Below are 22208 nucleotides of genomic sequence, written 5' to 3' on the forward strand. Positions count from 1 at the left end.
TAATGCAAATAGATGACTTTTGAAAATTGCTACAATTGTATGTTATAGTCACATTTTTTATGACACATCTTTTAAGGGGACAGGGGAAGGGGTGGGGAACCCCTGAACTCCAATTACCTTGTTTTCTTTTGGGGGAGGGTGTTGGGGACCTCTGAACTCCCAATGAATTTGATTGACCTTGGGGGGGGGGGGGGCATCGCCGTGCTGGCACATTACTTCTATTTTTTTTAATTTTGGAGAGTCGGGGCCGCCTCGAGTGGTGGCTCCGAGTTGAGCCAGTGTCAGCCCTGACTCTTGTGCAACCTTTTCTTGAGTTGCGTCACTTTTGTTTTTGCCAGCACTTTACATGTCAGGCAGGAGCCTCTGGATCCACATTAGGGTCCCGGGGCTCTTGCCTCTCATTTACCTTAATAGGTATTATTTTATCACATCTGACCAGTTTTTCAGGCAGCTGCTTTAAAATATTAACATCAAATTGCCTATTAATGCCCTTGTTTACATGGTTTTGCATTATTCATGCATACAAATTACACGCAAAGAAGTTCATTGTAATAGGGGAGGGTATCAGGGCCAGGGGCATGCTGTTTAATGCATATTAGAGCACTACTAGAGCTTGATGCACTTCCACTTTAGAAACCTAACTTAGGAGCCGAAATTTAGGTGCTCAGCATTTTTTTTATGTTGGTTTCAGAACCTTAGTATAGTACAATATATATCTTAATTCTTGTGGTGCAGACGTCTATATTCTACTGGTGACATGATCTATACTTTTCCCTCCTAACAACATATATATGCTATCATTTGTACATAAACCTATCCTAATATATCAATGCTATCCTCTTAACCCTCCCTTCCCACCTGACCGCTGTATTTAATCCCCCTCCTGTTAACAATATATCTCAAGAATTGTTCTATGTAACTTTACTCTTTACTGTTTATTGTAAACCGATACGATGTGCAAACGGTTATCGGTATATAAAAGCCATTAAATAAATAAAATAAATAAATAGTGAAAATTGCAATAGGGAAATATTTTGAGAGGCGAAGAAAAAGGACAACCTTTTTTGAAATCTGATTCTTTTTGTATATTAGCATTCAAGCTAATTACCATTGCTCTCAGCTGAGCCTGAATGCCTAAAATAGTTTGTAAGATAGAAAAGCAATGCCAAAAAATACAGCAGAAATATAACTACAGAAAGATAAGGAACATTCTGGGTATACTTTGGTTAAGTAAAATGTATAACTTTATAAAAATAAAATCTATTTATATATATTTTTGCATTGGCCACCTTTTAGGATCAGCTAGTAATGTTTCCAAAAACATCGCAGCCTACCATACCATGTTTCTTGCAGCCATATTAGGAGGCACTGTAGTGATTATCATTGGATTCTTTGCTGTCCTACTTTGCTATTGCAGGTAAGAGAAAACTGCTACCATGTACCATGTTCAATTAGATATCATTTGAACAACTACCCACCCCCTTGCCACCCCTCCCAGTTTCATAATCAATAGTACTGTCTAGGAAATCTACATGCTTTATAAGGGAAGAAGCTGTGGTCCATTTTGTGTAATCAAATAGGCTTTGTGTATTGCCATGGCCCTGAGATCCTGTTGTTAGTTTGTTGCTTTTTCTGCTAAGCACGCTTTCCAATAACTCAGAGCTATGCTGATGTTTTTTGAGGAATTTAACCGATTTTATTGATGAACCAGAGACATGGAAAGAGATCTCAGGGGATGGTAATGCTGAAGATTCTAGCAAATTATAGAATACAGATGATCAAATTGTAGGAGATGCCTGCTAAAGAGCAGTCCTAAGGTTAGCTGGATAAACTTATACAGTTACTTTTAGTATCGCCATGAAATTAAGTCGGAGAGTGCACAGAAAAGCAATTTTTACTGCTTTTCTGAGCACTTCCCCGGCAGAAATTAATGCCTTCCTTTGGGTAGGCGCTAATTTCTTAAAGTAAAATGTGCGGCTTGGCTGCACATTTTACTTACTGTATCGCGCGGGAATGACTAATAGGGCCATCAACATGCATTTGCATGTTGCGGGCACTATTAATCTCGGGGGGTTGGATGCGCGTTTTCGATGCGCTATTACCCCTTACTGAATAAGGGGTAAAGCTAGCGCATCGAAAACGCGCGTCCAAATGCTGGTTAACAGTGCGCTCCATCAGAGCGCACAGTACTGTATCGGCCTGATAGTGATTTCTCATGTACTTTTAATATGCAACAGCTCTATTTAGTTTTTCAGTGTAAACTCCCCTCCATGTAGTGATTTGAACTAGGGTCTTGTAATACTGAACTTGTAACCTTCAAAACTGATAAAAGCTGGTGTTTCTTTGCAACAGGGATAAATGTGGTCAGTCACAGAAGAAGGAAAAAAGCATTACTAAAATGGAAATCTTAAAAAGGGACCAAACAACGTCAACCACCCATATAAATCACATCACATCAAAACTGGAGGAAAAGTCACATTCGTTCAGCACCAAGATCTCTTCCTGTAGTCCCCAGAGAGAGCTTTCTTCAAAAGATGAACTGGAGGACAGAAGATTAATGGCTAAAGCTAAAGAGAATTTCAGCATCTACAACGAAGACCTTTCGTTTCGATCATCGAATCAAAATGGTCGTTCGAGAAATTCTGCTCACCCAGTAGAATTTATTAATGGGACTAGACATTCGCCACAAAAGAAACATATTAACAGCCATGTTTTGCAGGCTCCCAGGGACTCTCATGAGCAAATCAAGAGATATCCTGCAGCGAGTGAGGATATGTACAGTCTTTCCCATCTCTCAGAACAGTTTATGCATATTTATAGTCCATCCATAGCTATTCTTCAAACCCCAGATCTTTTTCACTCCCCAGAGCAGTTAGCAGTATGTAAATCAGCTACACTGCCAAGAAAAGGACAAATAGTCTACAGCCCACTGATTGAGTCCATAAGTCGTGACAGCTACACCCAGACATTGCCTAAAATGCCACTTCATTCTCATCTCCAACCTGCCACCAGCAGAGAACAGAGTGTTGTTCTTGAAGGCCCACAGAACTTGTCTTCTCAGTCAGCAGACTGGGGTCGCTATACGAGTAGTTTACTGGAGTCCGTCTCTGTTCCTGGGACACTGAACGAAGCAGTTGTAATGGCTCCATTTTCAAGTGAGCTCCAAGGCATTTCAGAGCAGACCCTGCTAGAACTCTCCAAAGGGAATCCGTCAGCACACCCCAGAGCATGGTTTGTTTCCCTAGAGGGCAAGCCTATCACTCAGATCAGGCACTCTTACATAGACCTGAAAAAAAGGAAGAAAAAAGACAGCAACGACACAAGCTTAGACTCTGGCGTGGATATGAATGAGCTTCATCCCGGTCGAAAGCTGGAGAGGGAGAAAATGTTTATTAAAAGCATGCCTCATTCTAAAATCATGTACCTAGAGGATTTGGATCTGAGTAGTAGCGAAAGTGGGACCACTGCTTGCACCCCTGAGGATCCGGCTCTCAGGCACATTCTAGATGGCGGGAACGAGCAAATTATGGAAGAGATCGAAGAAGCACCAAGAACAAACAGCACAACAGAGGTTTATGAATCTAGTAGTCCTCCAAATAAGAAAAATGGAAAGCATGTGCTAGAGAAAAGGGAGAGCAAAAAAAATATCTGGCAGAAGAGAGAGGAGCGGCCACTTATGTCCTTGAATTAGAGCCACCTGTGTAGGATTCTAGAGGGATATCCAGGGTTTGCCTAGTTTGCCTGTTATTAGTAATAATTGTAGCTTGATGATGATTAAAAGAAAGCAATGAATATTTGATGTTTATGAAGGATCAGGGAAAATTGTATTTCTTAAAGAAACAGCACCTGCTCAGCTTGGAGTGAAGTAGGCAGTGATTTTCTTCCTCTCTGGTTACGTAATCCAGTCCCATGTCTCTCAGAATTAGTAGAAAAATAATTCTGAGTGATTTTTTTGAGGATCTAAAGATGACCACTTTTGGAAATTTTTTTTTTTTTTTAATTTATTCAAGGCCCCACTCATTCTTCTGAATGAGAGTTCCTACTGACTGAACGGTAAGCTTGAGGAGTGAAGTGGAAGGGTATTATAAATGTACTACATGAAAAAAGTGAAAGAAACATGGCAACTCTAGATCTGAGCAAGACTGACTAGAAAAAGAAAAATGTCCTAAAACAAAACAAAAAAAAAAAGTGGTGAAATGAAATACAGAAAACAATTCTGGGATTAAAGACATTAGAATAGCTTTTTTTGGATATGTCTCTAAGAGGTACTCCTCTGCTTGCATACATGGACAAAGGATTTGAATTTTTAGCTGAGTAATGTACATAAAAGAATAAGTGTATTTGACACCACAGAGAACAGTACGGTACTGAGAAGCACCACTGTTATTACTGTTAAAGGTTATGGCGTTTTTTTCCCTATGAATCAGAATAAAGATCCGGTATTTACGTTTATAGATCTCAATACACTTTATCATTTAAATCCTTCTAGGATGTAGCAACTGTATATTTTTAACTGTGACTGGAAGCATTTTTGGTGTGAAAGGAGGGAAAGTGGAGGGGTGGCAAGTAATCTGTTGAATAATGGAAAACAGCATAAGAACAGCATTAAATCCGTACTGTTGTCTGTTACAGTATCCCTACAATTATTAATGTACATTTCATTTGGCTAGAAAGGCCTTTTCTCTTAGGGCCTGATTTACTAAAGGTTTTTTTTTTCCATTCTGTGTCCATGGGGAAGGGAGATGGAACCTAATAAACAGGCCCTTTAGAAATAGTCCTTCATGAAAAAAGCCAAAATAGAGAAAGCAATTTTTTATGACTGCCCTATATGTGGAACACAACTTACCAAGAGTCCTAAAAGAACATATGAGCTGAAAATTGTAAAACTGCACTGGATGCACATTTTTAACACAAGTAATCAGTTTAGGAAATGTCAACATTCCTCCCTGTTTCTGACTTCTGTTTGGGGGGGCAGCGGGGGCAGTATAGCTGTTTAATATGCCTCTTGTTTTGCTATGTCCACTGGTTGAGATTCTGCTGTACTGTTCATCATTAGAAACCTGTGCTAATCATGTTTTATCACTGGGACTTGTACTTGAGGGACCTCAGGGGAGAGGAAAGGACTTAACCAGAAGAAAAGTCGTAAAAGAGCAAGAAAGCTGCACATTCTCTGGGACCACGATCTTATTGCGGCAGAAATTCATAGAATAAAATTGAAGGAAACCCAGGCTGTATCTTGAAGAAGCACATAAGCGGGATGCCCATTTTTCTTCACATTCCTGCGGCTTTATTGTGTGTATTTTTGTCTCTACAACTTGTATTTCTCGGTAGTTTGAAGTGCTGCACTGCTTTCTCGTTCATTGTTTGCAGTGGGACCAGGTGCCTGAACATAGTCATTTTTCACTGGCTCCTTCCTAGAATGACTAAAACTAAAAATATAAAGAAATAAAATAGTTTTCAGAAGAAAATAAAAAGCCATAAAAAAGGAGACATGGAACAGCTTGATATTTTGAGGAAAGTGTCCAAAACTATTTCTTTAAAGGGCAGATCTCTTTAATGTTTTACAGCACCTTTGACAAGGTGAATTCCTAGATTCAAGGGACTTTTCATAGTTCATACAGCTTGTCTAGAGAAGAAGCCTTTGCTTTTCTTGCATGTTCTGCACTCTTTAAAAAAAATGTTTTTTCATTAATTTTTTAGATTCTGCTTTTCAGCACTTCAAAGCAGATTACAATTCAGGTACTGTGGGTATTTCTCTATCACTCTTTCGTTAGGCGTACATAGTATCCTGTTTTTGCAGGAAGTGGAAGACAGGCCAAGGTAGACTTGTAGCATCAGCGGCACAGGTCCTATTTGTCTTACAGACAAGAAACACGGATAGAGCATATCCCATTAAATCAGCTCAGTCAGAGACAATAGCTTTCTTTCTATGTTTCCTGTGCTACATCAAAGCATACATTTAGGTTGTGTGGTTCACCATTATTAAATGCAAGAGCTGGATAGTACCATCTGGAGTGCTTATTTAAAATAGTTTAACTTTTTTCTCATCTCCCATATTGCTCATTTAGCAAAACTGAACCGAATTTTGTGAAGCAATCAGAGGACATGGTATATGAGGAGAAAGCATCTGTCACATTCACTACTACACAGTGTATTCAGTGGCTTCCTGTAACGCTGCGTACGAAAATCACTTCACCTTAAGTAAAAAGCTTATAGCTTTAGAGCGTGTTTTAGGGGCCCTATTGAAATAGCTTCTGTACAGTGAACTTTTGCAAATGGTCTAATTGACTTTGGTCTGAAATGGTTTTTAAAAAATGTTTGTTCCTATTTTGATTCTGTAGTGAGAAAATCTTAAGCTAACTGTTGGATTCACTTTAGACCACCTTTTTATGTGTGTTATTTCGATACGTATTCTACTCACAATCCTTTGTATAATATACTGTATTTTTACAGCTGTTTGCAGTAGTCGGAAGGGGGAAGGGACTTCTCTTTTTAACGCACAACAAAGCACAAAACTCACCAAGTGTTTAGAACAAGCACTTCATTGCTTTTGGCAATCATTTTAAACTGTTGTCTTGTAAAAGTGTTTTATTTCCAGTTTCCGACGTGAATAGTACCTGTCGTTCTCCACTTTTTTCTCTTCTAACTCATTGTAGGGAATGGAGTGTATTTGTCATTTGTATTCTGTAACCAAAGCTGTCTTTTTTCCATTTTGCAGTCTATTTAAAGCCAGGAATTGTAACTCTGAAGTTCTCCAATGTTCAAAACTCTGTTCATACAATATAATAAAAAGGTCTGTGTGCATAATGATCTCTTTGTTTTTCTCAAACAATTTTATCTTCTACAAGACGTTTAAGGTTGAAATCAGGGTGAAATCTGAACCCAAGAATATGCTGACCTGTGGGGTCTTCCTTGAGTCAAGAAGAGCTCAAATTAACCAGATTAGGGTTTGTAAGGGTCATCCTGCTAGCTATGAACAGCAGAGAACACTATGCATTGAGTAATATCAAACATGAATGATTTTTACAGGTAAATGTCTTGTAAGCTGCTGCACAGCAAAAATAGCTGAGTAATTTTGGTTATCTTTAGCCAACTTCTCAGCCTCACCTAAACGGCTAGGTTTGTGTCTGAAAATGCACTTAACTCTAGCCAGGCAAAATGTATCTCGCTAGGTTTAGGACAGTTACTAACATGACCAGAGTTATCTGGCTAAATTTAGCCAGTTACTGCTGAAAATCTGCACTGACCTGCTATCTTGATATCTCACCTCAGGAGCCCTTCACAGCCACCTCTTTTTTTTTTTTGGTTATCCAAATTTGTGCACTGGGTGAATTTGGGACGACACATTTAGTTGGACAGAGAGAGGAAATTTTCAGAGTTGGAGGCTTATCGGAGTTATCTGGATAAACCTTTTGAAAACAGACACCAACCCATTGATTCATAATACCATGGCAAGAGGGTTTCAGGGTCCCAGGCTACGCCAGGACGTTAGCAAGTAGAAATTCCTCACTCTGATGGTGAGGTGGTAATCCTTTTTTTAAAAAATTTAAAAATAAAAATTAACTCAAAACACAATTTTATTTAAAATCTATGTCAGAAATGTTATGTTGAGCATTCTGTTTCTTGTGAGACAATGGTTGTGGAAGCTAATCAGAAAACTAGGATTTCCAGCCTCATGGGCCAACCCTGTCAGGTTTATCACTTCAAAACATAAATATTGCAGTTGAGTTACTGCATTTAACCTTCCCCTAGGGGGCTCAATTCAGACACATTGTGGATGGAAAGATATTTGTTGATGATGGGGAAACTCAAGTAACCACCTCCTCAAACAGATGAGTAGGAGGCTCTGTGTATCTCTGAAAAACCAATTAAGCCACTTATACACAGGTTTTTAGACCATCTCCCTTTTGGGATTGCATCATACATTTACCAGCTTCAGTAATTATGCACGAGTCTCACTGTCCCTTTCCTGATGTGCAAAGTCACAACTCGGTTTAACCAAGCTGGAAATGTATCACACATGCTTTCACTGTGATATCAACCTGAACAGCAAGAAGCTAAAACTGCTTGCCCATACCTCAGTCACCACATTGCTTCATTTTAATATGCTCAACACTATTTATGCAATAAAGAAAAAAATAAAGAGGCGAAAGAAAAGTAGCATTTAAATCAGTCTTTTCTGTTGAAGAAAATAACACCATTGATAGCAATAAATTAAAAACAATGGAGTTCGAGAAGGTTTACGTCAGTGTTTCCCTATTGGTGTGCCTTAGGAACAGATCAGGTGTGCCACAGAAAAGTCATCACTTCTGATACTCAGATCCAAGTCAGCACTTGGGCTCTTCACTCAGCACCTCACAGCAACAAGAAACGCCAACGGTGGCTCTTAAACACGTGGGAACTCATTTCTGAGAACGTGTGTAATTATGCATGAGTCTTCCAGCTACAGCATGAATCCTGGCGTGCAGTAATGAATGGGCAGCCCGTGGGGCATGGATAGCTGGGCCTTGCTTTGTGCAACCCACGCATTGCACACAGCATCTCCTCATCTTCCCCATCCCGAGCCTCCTCCTTTCAGTCCTTCCAGCCTCTGTCCTATTCCCAGGCACAATGAGATGGTAAAAGCATGCACAGAGCACAGGATATGACTTACTCTGTCTGTTGGGAGTAGTAGCAGTGAAGGAGCTTTGGCAGCCCTATGTGATAGCTATGGTAACTAACTTGGCTGGCTGCCTGCAGCACAGCAACTTCTCCCATATCCTGCACTTGTACAGTATATAGAGAGGGTTGGTCCATTGTGATAGGTTTATTTGTCCCTGTCCCATCTCTCCCTTTTAAAATTTGGAAGAGAAACTGGTGAGGCTTTTAGTGATTCCCTAGCTCTTCCTCTGGCCACATGAGTCTCTTCATATCCTGCTCTGCGAAGGTTGGTGTGCCACAACATTTTTGTTAATGTAGGTGTGCCTTGGTATGGAAAAGGTTGGGAAACACTGGTTTACATATTTATATGAAACTTAAAAAAGCAAACATTCTCTTAAACCCCTTCAAAACTTTTCCGAGAAGCATTGTACATCAAGGAGGATTCTGTCTTTCACAAACAGCACTCTTCTGCATTACATAGCAATGATTATAACATGCTCCATTACAATCCTCCAAGTCTAGCTTGTCCTGAAAGCTCTACACAGCACAATACTGATTAGTTTAGCAATGACAGGGTATATATGGCCTCACGTGTGTGCATAAAAATGTAATTATGCTTAAGTATGTCAAGATGGGTTTACTATCCCATCACCAACACTTTTATTAGTTACACTTCTTCTCAGACAGCGGTATGAGCAGGTGTGTAATTTGCAAGAAAAAAGAAAATAGAATTGTGATAGTTGGAGTTGTGGGTCGGGCCTAGCTGCTCTTGAACTGGCAGAGCAGCTAGCAGGGAGCTTGGTCACAGAAATACAACTTTAGGTAATTAGCAGGCCCTTCTAGCAAGTTCATTTTTCTCTTTGCCTCTGATTCCACCTAGCTGCCAGTTCATTGGTATAGAAGGGGCTAATTCTGATCGGTTGCAGTATTTAAACCCCCTTGCAGCACTGGTTCTCTTCTTGAACCTGCTGCTTAAATCTCTGGTCTGTTCTGGTCCTGTTGTTTGCTGCTATTTACCTGCCTGCTTTTATCTTCTTCTGTTCCTGCTGATCTGCTTGCTCTGCTTCCTATCAGACTGACTTCTTGGTTCTGACTTCAGCTTGGAACTGACTCTGCTTCTTTTTGCTGTGCTTCAACTATGACTTAAGGTACTGTTCTTGCTTGATTAACTTACGTGAAGACTTGTTGATCACATGCAGAGCTGGTTCTTACATGTGTAGACCTAGGCAATTCCCTAGAGCAGAGCTTTCCAAAGTGTGTGTCGCGACACTTTGGTGAGTCGCCTGAGGTGTGCCAGTGTGTCGCGCAAGCCCGGTGCACGTGACACACCGGCAAGTGGGAGCCAATGCGGCCGCCGGTGGAGCTCATCCCACTGGCGGCTGAGCAGCGAAGAATCGTTGTGCTGTGTGCCGCGGACACACAGCCGGAAGATCGGTAAGGCTGTGGTGAGTTCACGTCACCACAGCCCGAAGAAAAAGGGCACGTCTAAACGTGCAGGTGCTCCACCTCCTTCCTGACCACACGGCCCCGGAAGAAAAATGTTGTCGGAGCCGCACGGGCAGGAAGGAGATGAAGCAGCTGCGTGCAGAAGAGGAGCCGCGTTGTTGCAGCGTGCGAAAAGAGGCCCGATAGCAGGGCCACCACCGCGGATCGGATCAGCCCGAGAAGATCAGGGCCGCTGCAGAGCCGATCCTGCAGCGACCCATGAAGAGGAGGCCCAGAGGTAAGAGAGAGGCTGAGGGCCCGTAGAGTGCGTGTATTAGCTGAGTTGAGAGATTGGGTGCCTGTATGAGCTGAGCTGAGTTGAGAGATTGGGTGCCTGTATGAGATGAGTTGAGAGATTGGGTGCCTGTGTGAGTTGAGAGATTGGGTGTGGGAGTGAGGATCTCAATGTTTGCAGAGACAGCATGTGAGAGCCTGTGTGTGTGTGAGAGAGAGATAGCATGTGACAGTGAGAGCCTGTGCATGAGCAAGACAGCATGTGGGAGTGAGAGAGAGCCTGGGTGTGTGAGAGTCAGCATGTGCAAGAGAGAGACTGTGTATGAATGATTGTATGAGAGAGAGAGCATGTGAGAGTGAGAGCCTGTGTGTGTGTGAGAGAGAGAAAGAAAGCATGTGAAAATGAGAACCTGACTGTATGTTTGAGGGAAGAAGATAGATGGAGAGAAAAGAAATAGAAAAAAAGACAATATGAAATGAATTGGCAAAAAAATAAGAAAGGGGAGATGGAACAAAAAAGCCTGGGACCAACCAATTAGAAAACTAAGATTAGACAGCAAAGGTAAAAAAAAAAAAGAAATAAATTACTTTTTACTGATTGGCACATGTAATCTTTGTTAATGTCAAGAGTAGCACTTTCTCTATGCGGATCTCACAATGTACGAGATCAACATGGAGGAACTGGAAACCCACAGGGCCTGCACAGAGGAGGCAGCAGAATGGGCTTCAGTGCCAATAGCAGCAATCAGCGCCTCCCCAATAGCCATGCGGCATCAGTGGCAGCAGAGGAATGAGAGAGGCTCCGAGGTTGCTGGCAAAAGAAAGAGAGGGGGTCTGCCTTTAGTGTGTGCATGTGTATGAATGGGTGCCTGCCTGGGGTGTATGTGTGTGAATGGATGGGTGCCTGCCTGGGGGATGGTGAGGGAGTGGTGTGAAAATGAATGGGAGCCTGCCTGGGGGTCAGTTTTAGTGTGTGAGAATGACTGGGAGCTTGCCTGGGTGTGTGTGTTTGTATGAGAATGATTGGGAACTTGCCTGGGTGTGTGTGTTTGTGTGTATGTGAGGGAGCCAGAGAGAGTGTGTATGAGAAAATCCAGGGGAGTAAGAGTTTGTGTGTGGGGTGTGTGTGGAGGGGGAGAGAGTGTCTTAGAGCCTGAGAGTGTGTCAGTGTCTGTGAGAGCGAGAGATTATGGTGGGTATAAGAGCATGAATGTGTATGTATGTGACAGTGTATGTGTGAGAGAGAATGGACATGTGAGTCTGTGTGAGAGAGGATAACCTCTGGGAAATTGTAAAAAATGTATATGATTTTAATTAATAGAAATTCTATTTATCAGTAGTTTTAAAATATTCTTTCATTAGTATTGTTTTACTATTATAACTGATGCTTTATGTTTCTTGATTTTGTTTGTTTTATGAGGAATGGTGGTTCTGTTTTTCCATTGTTAATACACAGAGTCTGGCTTCTTGGAGTTTCCATTTCAGTTTTTGTCTAATTTGTGCTCCTTTATTTTGTATTCTGTATTTGGTGAGGGTCTGTCTCTGCTCTGTGTGTGTGACCATGATGAGAGATTCTGCTAGCATAGGGATCTATAGCAATCGGGTTTGTTTTGTTTCCTCAATAGGTGGTGTATTGGTATTCTAGGACCCAGTGTAATATTTACCCATGCTTTTTCACAGGTAGGGTTATTGTTGTTTGAGTCCTTGGTGTTATTACTGTTATGTTACAATGGGATTGCAATATAGATTTTGAGTGTCTTTTTTGCGAGGTTTTATTTTAGTTCACAATGTGCCTGGCAGTGGAAGGTGTTTGTGCTGCTGTTACTGTGAGGTGACACCAGCATTTGAAAATATCTTTTAGTATGATGAGCTGTAAGGGAAACATCCAAGCTCCATTGTTTGGGGGAATTTCAGTGGATGCACAGAATTACAGAACTGGAGGTGCAGGATTTATATTGACATTCTGTCCCTTCCTATATATTCCAGATTTCACTCTCATAGCCATATAGAATTAGTTGAATGAGGCTATCAAATAATTATATAGTGTGAAACTGGCCAGCTTTTTAAAATTATGCAGACGACCCTTTGGACTTTTTTATTAACACCAAATATTCAAAAGCTGTGTTCATCCCATCAAGCTCATATATCTCATTAAAGAGGTAAATTGAATAACACAATAACTTTGTTTTATTATTGTTACTCATAAATTATAACAATAACATTAATCTTGGAATATTATATATTTTTAATATAAACAAAAGGTTTTCACAAGATATGTTGTGTTGTGAAACATTTTATTATGTATATATTTAAGGAAACATACATAAATTGTCGAAATACATTTCGTTCATTTAACCTTTAACCTCCGGTTTGCTTGTAGACTAATTACTGTGTCCCGAAATTATGTTTGTCTAAAAAGTGTGTCACCAACATGAAAAGTTTGGAAAGCTCTGCCCTAGAGCATAGTAATTTTGGGGGCAGTACCAGAGGCGTCCATAAATGTGAGTAAACTGGGCTTTGCCAGTGCCCATAATCTCAGGCCACTGAGAACAGTCCTCTGCTTCCTGCTCTAGCCCTCCCCTCCCAGGCAGTGTGTAGGGATCAAGATGGGGAGGGGTGAGTGGAAAGAGCAAACCAACAAAAGCCACTCTGCTCCCTATTCCACTCCCTCCCTCCCTCCCTCCCTGTTGTTTCCCCCTTGTCTTCTGACCTGAAAGGAACAAGAGGGGAGGGGTAGACCTGGAGTGGACAAGAATTCAGTTTTTGTCTACCTAATATATTTCTAATTTGTGGTCAATTATTCTGTATTTGGTTAGGATTTTTCTATGTTCTGTGAGTGTGATCAACATGAGGTATTTTACTAAGGTGTAGTTTTTAGGTAGTCCAACTTGTTCTGTTTTCCCTTTAAGAGGTTTGTTGCTATAATAAACTTGAAGCTTTAGTCCAAATTTTCAAATAATTCTCAAGGAGACTTACACCATTTTAAGAATTAAGGTATTTTAAGACCATGCCCCAAACAGCTTACAATCTTAGGCCTCGATTCACCATTCTATCACAGAATGGTGAATCCAGCGAAAATGGGGGGCGGGGGGTGGGCCTGCGAAAGCTGGCAGCCTTTGCACCACCACGGTGTTTTCGCTGCCGGCTTTCGCACCCAATAGCGCCACCGTGAAAGTTGGCGCTATTGGGCGTGCTACTGGCGACGATAAGGTTACTAACCTTATGGCCGCCAGTGAAGACATCGCCGAGACTGCTCCCTCGCTGCCCCGACTCCTCCCCTCCCCTCGCCACCCCGACTCCGCCCCAGCGTGCTATCGCACGCGAAAAGGGACTTTTTGTGTGTGATAGAGGCTTATCGCACGCGATAAGCCTTTTAAAATGACCCCCTTAGACGGTAACTTTGAAACAGCCATGCAGTCACACAGGTATGCACATATGCCAAAGGACACGGCCATATTATAACATATGTGCATATACAAGCGTATGGTATAAAATAGACTGAGGGGTAGATTTTTAAAGTTATGTGTGGGTGTAGATTTGTTTGCGCAACCCGGCGCGAACAAATCTATGCCCGATTTTATAACATGCGCGCGATACTGTGCGCATGTTATAAAATCCAGGGTCGGCGCGTGCAGGGGGGTGCACAATTGTGCATCCTGCGCGCGCCGAGTCAAGCAGCCTGCCTCCGTTCCCTCCGAAATAGGAGCGGCCTCGGAGGGAACTTTCTTTCCAACCCCCCCACCTTCCCCTCTCTTCCCCTACCTAACCCTCCCCCCAGCCCTAACTAACCCCCCCCCACCTTTATTCAGAAAGTTACACCTGCCCAAGGCAGGCGTAACTTGCATACGCCGGCTGGCTGCCAGTGTGCCATTCCCCGGCCCGGGGGCTGGTTTGGAGGCCTCGGCCATGCCCCGGAACTCCCCAGGCACCATGCCCATGGCCCCGCCCCCGGAACGCCCCCGAACCCCGCCCCCGACACGCCCCCCCCAAGCAAAGCCCCGAGACCTACGCGCGTCCCGGGGCTTTGCGCATGCCGGCTGCCTATGCAACATAGGCGCGCCGGCACGCAGGGCTTTTAAAATCTGCCCCTGTATGTGCATACATGTGCACACAATTTAATATGGACGCATGTATATGCTGCCTCTACTGTGAAAGTGAGGGAATTTTAGTAGATATGTGCGCCAACACAATAACCAGTTTCCCCAGTTCATTCCAAGTTCGCCCAGGTAAAAGATAGGACTTCCTTATCAGCCTAGTTAATTAGCCTCCCTTTTACCCTTTTAGCCCCAACTCTTAAAACCCCGCTGACTAGCCTAGTTTTTTTTTTGCTTTAGGACTTACACACCATCCATAGCAGAAGTAAAGTTACTTGGTAGGATACCCCAGTGCGCACATGTGCATGTAGGTATTTATGTGCTGGTTTCATTCATAAATCCTGGAATGCCCATACCCCGCCTACACCCTGACCCTTTTTCAGAAAAAAAATGTGTGCATACCGGAAGATACACACATATGTGGGCACTTTTTAAAATTCACCCATAAATGGGTACCTGAGGCAATAGGAAATGCCCAAGGTATGTCAATGGGATGTGAACTTGTTTCTCTGGTTCTCAGCTCATTGATCTAGATTCTGAGATCACTGACCTTTAAGAATGAAGTATAACTATTACAGTGCAAGAGAGGAGTCTTCAGTAAATTCGGCCTGGACACTATAATTAGAATAGTGAGTAAATACATCTTGATACTCAAAAAGTACTAAAATAATGGTAAAAACAATAATATTTATTCATAAGGGCCGGGATGGGATGGGTGTGGCCAGGGCCAGGTGTTAACTCTCACACCCGCACACATACCTGAATCTGTGGCTGCCCTTGTAAGCAGCTCAGCACTCTGTTCTTCTCCACTTCCTCCACGGGATGGGTGGCCATAAATAACCCAAGCAACTGCTGGCTCTGTTCAGTTGCCTCTGCAAATCTTTCAGAGGTAATGATGTTCATTTTTTGGATTGACAAAGATGAGAAATCAGAACACAGACAAAAAAGACATAGAACTTGGAAGATACAAACTGGTTACAGGACTGAGGCTGGGAATGTGTCCACGTGCTGACCCATGGGGCTCAAAAACACTGCCATTCCAAAAAAAGAAATATCTAGGAAGACAGTTTTCCGAAGCTATTTACCCAGGTATATTTTTGTCTGTCTGAAAAATTGTCAGCTCTTACCTGGCTAGAGGTATGTGTGGCAGGGGTGTCAGCAGCAGTGGTGAAAAAAGAAAAAAAGAAAAATGAAGGAAAACAAAATGTAGTTTGTGTTTCATTTTAAAAAGCAAATTAAAGTATGAACATTTCACATTCATTTCAAATGAATACACATCCCTGATGGGAGGGGATCAACAGTGTGTGACTTTTTAGCAGGGTGAAAAGTAGGGGTCATGTTTAGCTTGAGGAGGGAAATAACACACAGGCCGATTCAGTAAAGTTCGCGGGAAAGCAGACGAACGCCCGCTCTCCCGGCGCGCACACCGGCCCTTCGCCAGTGCACGCGATTCTGTATTTAAATTAGGTGATGCGGTAAAAACAGGGAAAAGGAGGCGCTAGGGACACTAGTGCGTCCCTAGCGCCTCCTTTTTGACAGGAGCGGCGGCTGTCAGCGGGTTTGACAGCCGACGCTCAATTTTACCGGCGTCAGTTCTCGAGCCCACTGACAGCCACAGGCTCGGAAAACCGGACGCCGGCAAAATTGAGCGTCCAGTTTTCGGCCCTACAGCTGCGGGCCGAATTAAATTTTTTTTTTTTTTTTACTTTTTTTACTTTTCGGGACCTCCGACTTAATATCGCTATGATATTAAGTCGGAGGGTGCACAGAAAAGCAGTTTTTACTGCTTTTCTGTGCACTTTCCCGGCGCCGGAAGAAACAAAGGTTGGCGCTAATTTCTGAAAGTAAAATGTGCGGCTTGGCTGCACATTTTACTTTCTGTATCCCGCGCGCATACCTAATAGGGCCATCAACATACAGTACAGTGCGCTCCGTCGGAGCACACTGTACTGTATCGGCCTGACACAGATTCCATTTTCAAATCTATGCACATTAAGTTTTATGGAAAAAGTACCTGCAGAAAAAGGAACTGCAAATCTCTGTGAATACTTTTACCCAGGGTGATATTCAAAGGGAAAGTATGCTTTTACTTCCCCTTCAAAAATCTCTGCAAAGCCTACAGGTACTTGTGGATTTTGCATTTATGGGGGAAGATTTGAAAATTGTCACCTATATAATTATCCCAAGGCTGTGTCAGCTTCAAACAGTTTTATGAACATAAGCTTTTGAGTTTGCCAAGATTTGTCAGATTCTACCCAGTGGGTGTGTTGGAAAATTTGCATAAACCTTGTCAGTATTTAGTAAATTGTTATACAACTTGGTGAATATTTATCAACTCTTGTGTAAACATAATTTCCAAGAAAAGCTGCAAACATCTATGAATTCTCCATAAGTCACAGGTAACCTTGGACATAGTGATAAGGGCTGAAATCACTATTTTGAAATTAGAACAGCGGATCAGCAAGAATGAGGCAGGCCACTCTCCTCCTGCCATCTCAGTTGCTGAGCGGATGCCTTGGAGGAAGGTGGTTGCCTTAAGGAGAAATGCTTTAGTGGGGATGCGGCTGGAATGGAGACTTAGAGGATAAAAGAGGTGCCACGTGTGCCCCTCCGCCTCCCCTCCTTGTGGTAGCTTTGGCCTGGTTAGTGCAATGTGTCTCAAGCCAGCCTGGAGTTCCTTCTTGAACCAGTCTAAGTTTTCAGGAAATCCACAATGAAATATGCCCGAGATAGATTTGTATGCAATGGAGGCAAATGTATCTCATGCATGTGGATAACCTGAAAACCAGGCTGGTTAACTGGCACTCCAGGACTCATTTCAGAAAGACTGGGCTAGTGCAGATTTCTATGGCCTGGTATTGAATACATAGACTGGCCATGCTAAAATGCATCTCATTAGTTTAGTATATATTGTGTTAAATTGCTATTTAATGGGTGTAATGCACAGTAAGCTGCCAATTTGTAACGCCAGTAAGTACATAAGCTCTTTTGTAAGTTATTAGCAAGCTGCAAATAAGCTTTCAATGAACTACTAATGTGTTAATCAGTTTGCTAATAAATTACTATGTGGGTACAAAGGAGTAGGTGATGAGCTATTAACAAACTACTATTGAGTCATTTGTGAGTTAATTAGAGTATTAAGAACCACTGTAATTTAAGACTGCTGGGCGATCATAGGCATGCAAAAAATATGACTGTACCAGAAGCTGCAAGTCATAGGAATAATGTTTTAACATTGTTTATTTGATTTTATTTGTATTTATATTCCACCTTACAAGACCCTTCAAAATGGACTGTGACATATTTTGAAAAGGTCTTTACCAAAAAATGGAGACTCCAACAGTCGGTCTATAAGTTATACTTTATTAAGTTTTATATAAAATACAAACTATCGGATGATTAGTCAGAATTCCAAAAATATGTAATCATATGAAATAAAATCTATTAACCCTAACAGTACAATTCTGTCAATTTTCAAATGTCATTTTACATACAATATCTAAGTTCCCTCTACATATATTCTTTTTAAAAAGTTGAAATGTAAAATATTGCACCCTGGAATCCTCATACACGAACACTCTGGGACTAAATATAGATTACAAATGTGGAAAGAGAATGTGCTTTGGCCTCAGTTCAACATTTTCACTTTTCAGCATCTTACCTAAAAAAGAGCTGAGAACTTCTTTCAGCAAAAATTGACTGAAGACTCACCTAGGAGAAACAAGTTAGCTAGCCAAGAGTTGCCGCTCACTCACGACTTCAGATCCTTTACCCTCCTCCCGACACCAAGGACTATCCCCAAAACAGGTATTTGAGTCTAAACATCATCAACCACTGCATGACTGGGTCTCAAACTGGGAATCTAGGTGACTGGGAGTCCACTGCCCTGCCCTCTCAACCACTGGAGGATACTGGTGAAGGCAAACTACTACAGATTAAGAGCCCTGGCGTGGAGCTTCGTGAGAAATTGGATTGGTCCCAGGGATTAGGAACGGCCTTGCTGGGAACAGAGGAATGTTACAGCAACTTGAGGGATAGGATCCAAGATTCTGTGACCTGTGAGACTTGACCTGTTGTGAGTACTGGTATATGTTGATGTGAATACTTGAGATTTGACTTAAGGAACGTACCTGGACCTAAGCAACAGAAAGACCTGAAGATACTTTGAAATGAGCTTCTTTGAATTACCAAGGACTTTCATAGAGTGGAAGCACACTCTGGGCAAGCATGCATTTTGTTTACAGACTTATTATATTTGAGCAAGCAGAGCTCATATTTTGCTTTTATGCCTGGTATATGAAGCAGCTTTCTGTTATCTATTAAGTTGCTGCTAAAATAAACCTTCCTTGGAACCTAACTGCATATAAATTCCCATATTAAACCAACAACAGCTCCCCCTTTCCAACACCCCCCATCCAAATTTCTCATCCCTGTTTATAACCTGACACCCAGACTCCCTCCAATGTCATAGCACCAAATTTTGTATGCTACTATGCTCTTCACTAAAATGCAATCTATTCTATGATATACGTAGCTTTATGCTTGCTATCAATACAGTATTGACTATTATTACTAAAGTAGACTGTGGAACAATGAGAGTAAAAAATATACCACCAGAGTAAAATACCCATTTTTTTGTGATGATAGCAGTGTTCTCAAACAAATCATTTGTTTCCAACTAGTTTTGATAAAGCATGGTTGTGCTAACATTTTCCTTCTGTTAATTAATTAAAGAAATAAGAAGAGAAAGCATTTCCTAGGAATATTGCCCCAGCTGGAGGTAGTGGTTAACAGCAAGTATTTTTTTCTCAAATATTTTGACTCTATTTACAATGCATTTCATTTTGGGTTTTCCTTCGTGGTGAGTGAGATTTCCTCCAAACTGGTTTGATTTTGCAAAAAACTGGACTCAACCAAGTTAGCTTTGACCTGTGTTTGATTCTGACTTGGATTATAGCAAAAATTAGATTTGAATAAATATTAAGCAATTTGAAGAAATCAAGAAAAACTCAGGACACTATTATGTGTCTCACTCTGTACAGATCCTTCTAAAATTGCTCATCCCCCATCCCCCCCCCCCCGCCAGCTACAAAATTGCCCACTTCAATGCAGGAGATCTGGATTTGGGGGAGGGAGGGAAGACAGTTGCCATTACCGTGGAGGACCCGGTCAGTTAACAAGTGGCACAAATGATGCACTTCCACTCCTTAGGCCAGTGGGATTCCCTGAGCCATCCAGTCATGTTATCTGGGGAAGGAGGATCACAGGTAAGAGGGATTTAATTGGTGGGAGGGGGGGGAGGAGGAAAGAGCTTCCTGTAACTCGTGCCTGTAGCAAATTTTAGCGAGAATTTTTCAAAAGCCCACAACCCACATTGTGTGCAAACCATGCAGACTATTTTAGCCCGTGCAATTTGCATAATTTCTCACGGGGAAGCAGCCCACGTTATTCCCCTTTCAGCAGGTGAAAAGTGCGTGCGTCAACATTATCCACATGCTTTGTACCTGATGCATGGGTGGGTTGCCCAATGATGGCAAACGAGAGCGCGGGCTTTAATGAACAGGGACCTTTTTGTGAGTTTCATATAGGATGGAATTTAATAGTGCACGTACAGATTGAGGCATAATGAGAAATTACTACTTACCTGATAATTTCCTTTTCTCTAATGAAGACAGGTTAATCCACGACCAGTGGGTTATGCACCTCTGCCAGCAGATAGAGACAGAGCAATGCTGATGTCATGGTATATATATATATATATATATATATATATATATATATATATATATATATATATATATATATATATATATATATATATATATATATATACCCCTGCTCTGACATCAGCCCGCCAGTATTCTCTGCAAAAGCCAACTGTGGACAAACTACTTGATTAGAACAATTAATAGACAAGCACTCAGCCAACAGGAAACCTTGAGCTCAGATATAGGGGCAGATTTTAAAAGCCCCATGCGCCAGTGCACCTATGTTGCATAGGCCGCAGGCATGCGCAAAGCCCCGGGATGCGCGTAAGTCCCGGGGCTTTGCTTGGGGGGGCATGTCGGGGCGGCGCAGCATTCGGGGGTGTTCCGGGGGGCGGGACCGTGGGTGTGGTGCCAGCCCGGGGGTGTTCCAGGGGCATGGCCGAGGCCTCCGAACCAGCCCCCAGGCCGAGGAATGGCACGCCAGCAGTTGGCCTCAGGCATGCGTAACTTTCTGAACAAAGGTGGGGGGGGGGATTTAGTTAGGGCTGGAGGGTGGGGTAGGGAGGGGAAGGGAGGGGAAGGTGGGGGGCAGGGGCCGGAAAAAAGTTCCCGCCGAGGCAGGCTGCTCGAACAGCACGAACAAAGCTGCGCTCGTGCATATCTTTACAAATCTACCCCATAGAGTGTAACATCGCTAATCTAGGGACTGAAACTGACACTTACCAGTTATCCCCGGAAATGAGGCCACTTAGCAGGACAATAGAACCACAAACTGGCAGCAAGGGCAGGAAGGTGGATTAACCTGTCTTCACTAGAGAAAAGGAAATTATCAGGTAAGTAGAAATTTCTCATTTCTCAGCATTCAGACAGGCTAATCCACGACCAGTGGGATATACCCAAGCTACTCCTGAAGAAGGCAGGAGGCTGCCCGCAGTCCGAGCAAAACTGAACATGTGAAGGCTGCGTCTTCCCAGGCCTGCACATTCAGATGGTAATACCTGAAAAAAGTATGTACGGGAAGTGTTGTGTCGGCCGGCTGCGGTCCCAGCAACTGGCCTTCCTCACCTGGTGCTCTGCTGCCTCGCCAGGGGCAGGCCCCGGCGGTCCGAAGTTGTGAGGGGTCCCAGCGCTGCACTCCTCTTTGTGGCCTGCCTGCCGCCGGTGGTCCTGGAGCACAACGGAGCTGCCGCCGCCGGCTTCTCTCATCCACTTCCTTAAGCGCGCGCTCCTCCCCCATTCATTTAAAAGGCCCGCGGCAGGCTAGGGCTGCCGGCCCCCTCTAGTGATGTCATCAGCCCGAGACTATTTAACGTGAGCTCTGACAGTCAGAGCTTGCCTTGGCACCAGGTCTCCACGATTGCTCATGGGCTTGTTGTCCCCTCAGCTCCTGCTTGTGTTCCTGATAGTTCCGTTCCTGTGTTCTTGCTTCTGACCGGCCAAGACCTCTGCTTGTACCTGACCTCCGAGATACGCTGCCTGCCAGGACCTCTGCTTCTATCTGACCTCTGAGATTCGCTGCCTGCTAGCCCTCAGCCTGCACCCGATCTCCAGCTATGCCACCTGCCTAGCCTTGCCAGTTCTTGCCTTCTACTCATCTCCGTCTGCTAAGAGCTACGCTGGCACCCTGACTCTGTCTCCTGAGGCACCATGTAAGTCCAACTGGCCCTGGTACACAAGGGCTCAACCTGAGGGGAACGTGGGCTGGTAGTGGTGAAGTGTCAACGGGGTCTCAGGCTTCTCATAGCCTCTCCTGCCAATGGTGGAGACCTGTGGAGCTCCTCCCCACAGGTGGTACCAACTTCCCCTTGGCCCAAGGATGCACGCTCCATAACAGGAGGACCACGTCGCTGCTTGGAAAATTTTGACAGGAGACAACAATCGAAGCTTTGCCCATGTCAGTGCCTGTGCCCTAGTAGAATGCGCTTTAACCTGTTTAGATAATGGCTGCCCAGAGCGAGGCCACAGATGAGAAGATCCGGTAGTGACCCGCGGAGTGAGGTAGGCTGGGGATCCCCTCTGACGAGTGTAGGCACCTCAGGAATACAGA

At 43.1% G+C, this 22208-nt stretch overlaps 1 protein-coding gene across 2 annotated transcripts in view; it reads left to right on the plus strand.

Annotated features, from left to right (window-relative positions):
* The window catches only part of FAM171B (family with sequence similarity 171 member B), a 43120-nt gene extending 36310 nt beyond the window's left edge, over nt 1-6810 (plus strand). For both annotated transcript variants that reach the window (XM_029605966.1, XM_029605967.1), the window contains exons 7-8: nt 1297-1417; nt 2353-6810. In XM_029605966.1, coding sequence (XP_029461826.1) covers nt 1297-1417; nt 2353-3691 — 1460 coding nt within the window. In that variant the 3' untranslated portion in view covers nt 3692-6810. The remainder of the gene's footprint in view (nt 1-1296; nt 1418-2352) is intronic.
* Nucleotides 6811-22208: the final 15398 nt, after the last annotated feature.

This window comes from Rhinatrema bivittatum, chromosome 6 (genome assembly GCF_901001135.1).
Source record: "Rhinatrema bivittatum chromosome 6, aRhiBiv1.1, whole genome shotgun sequence".
Taxonomy (NCBI): domain Eukaryota; kingdom Metazoa; phylum Chordata; class Amphibia; order Gymnophiona; family Rhinatrematidae; genus Rhinatrema; species Rhinatrema bivittatum.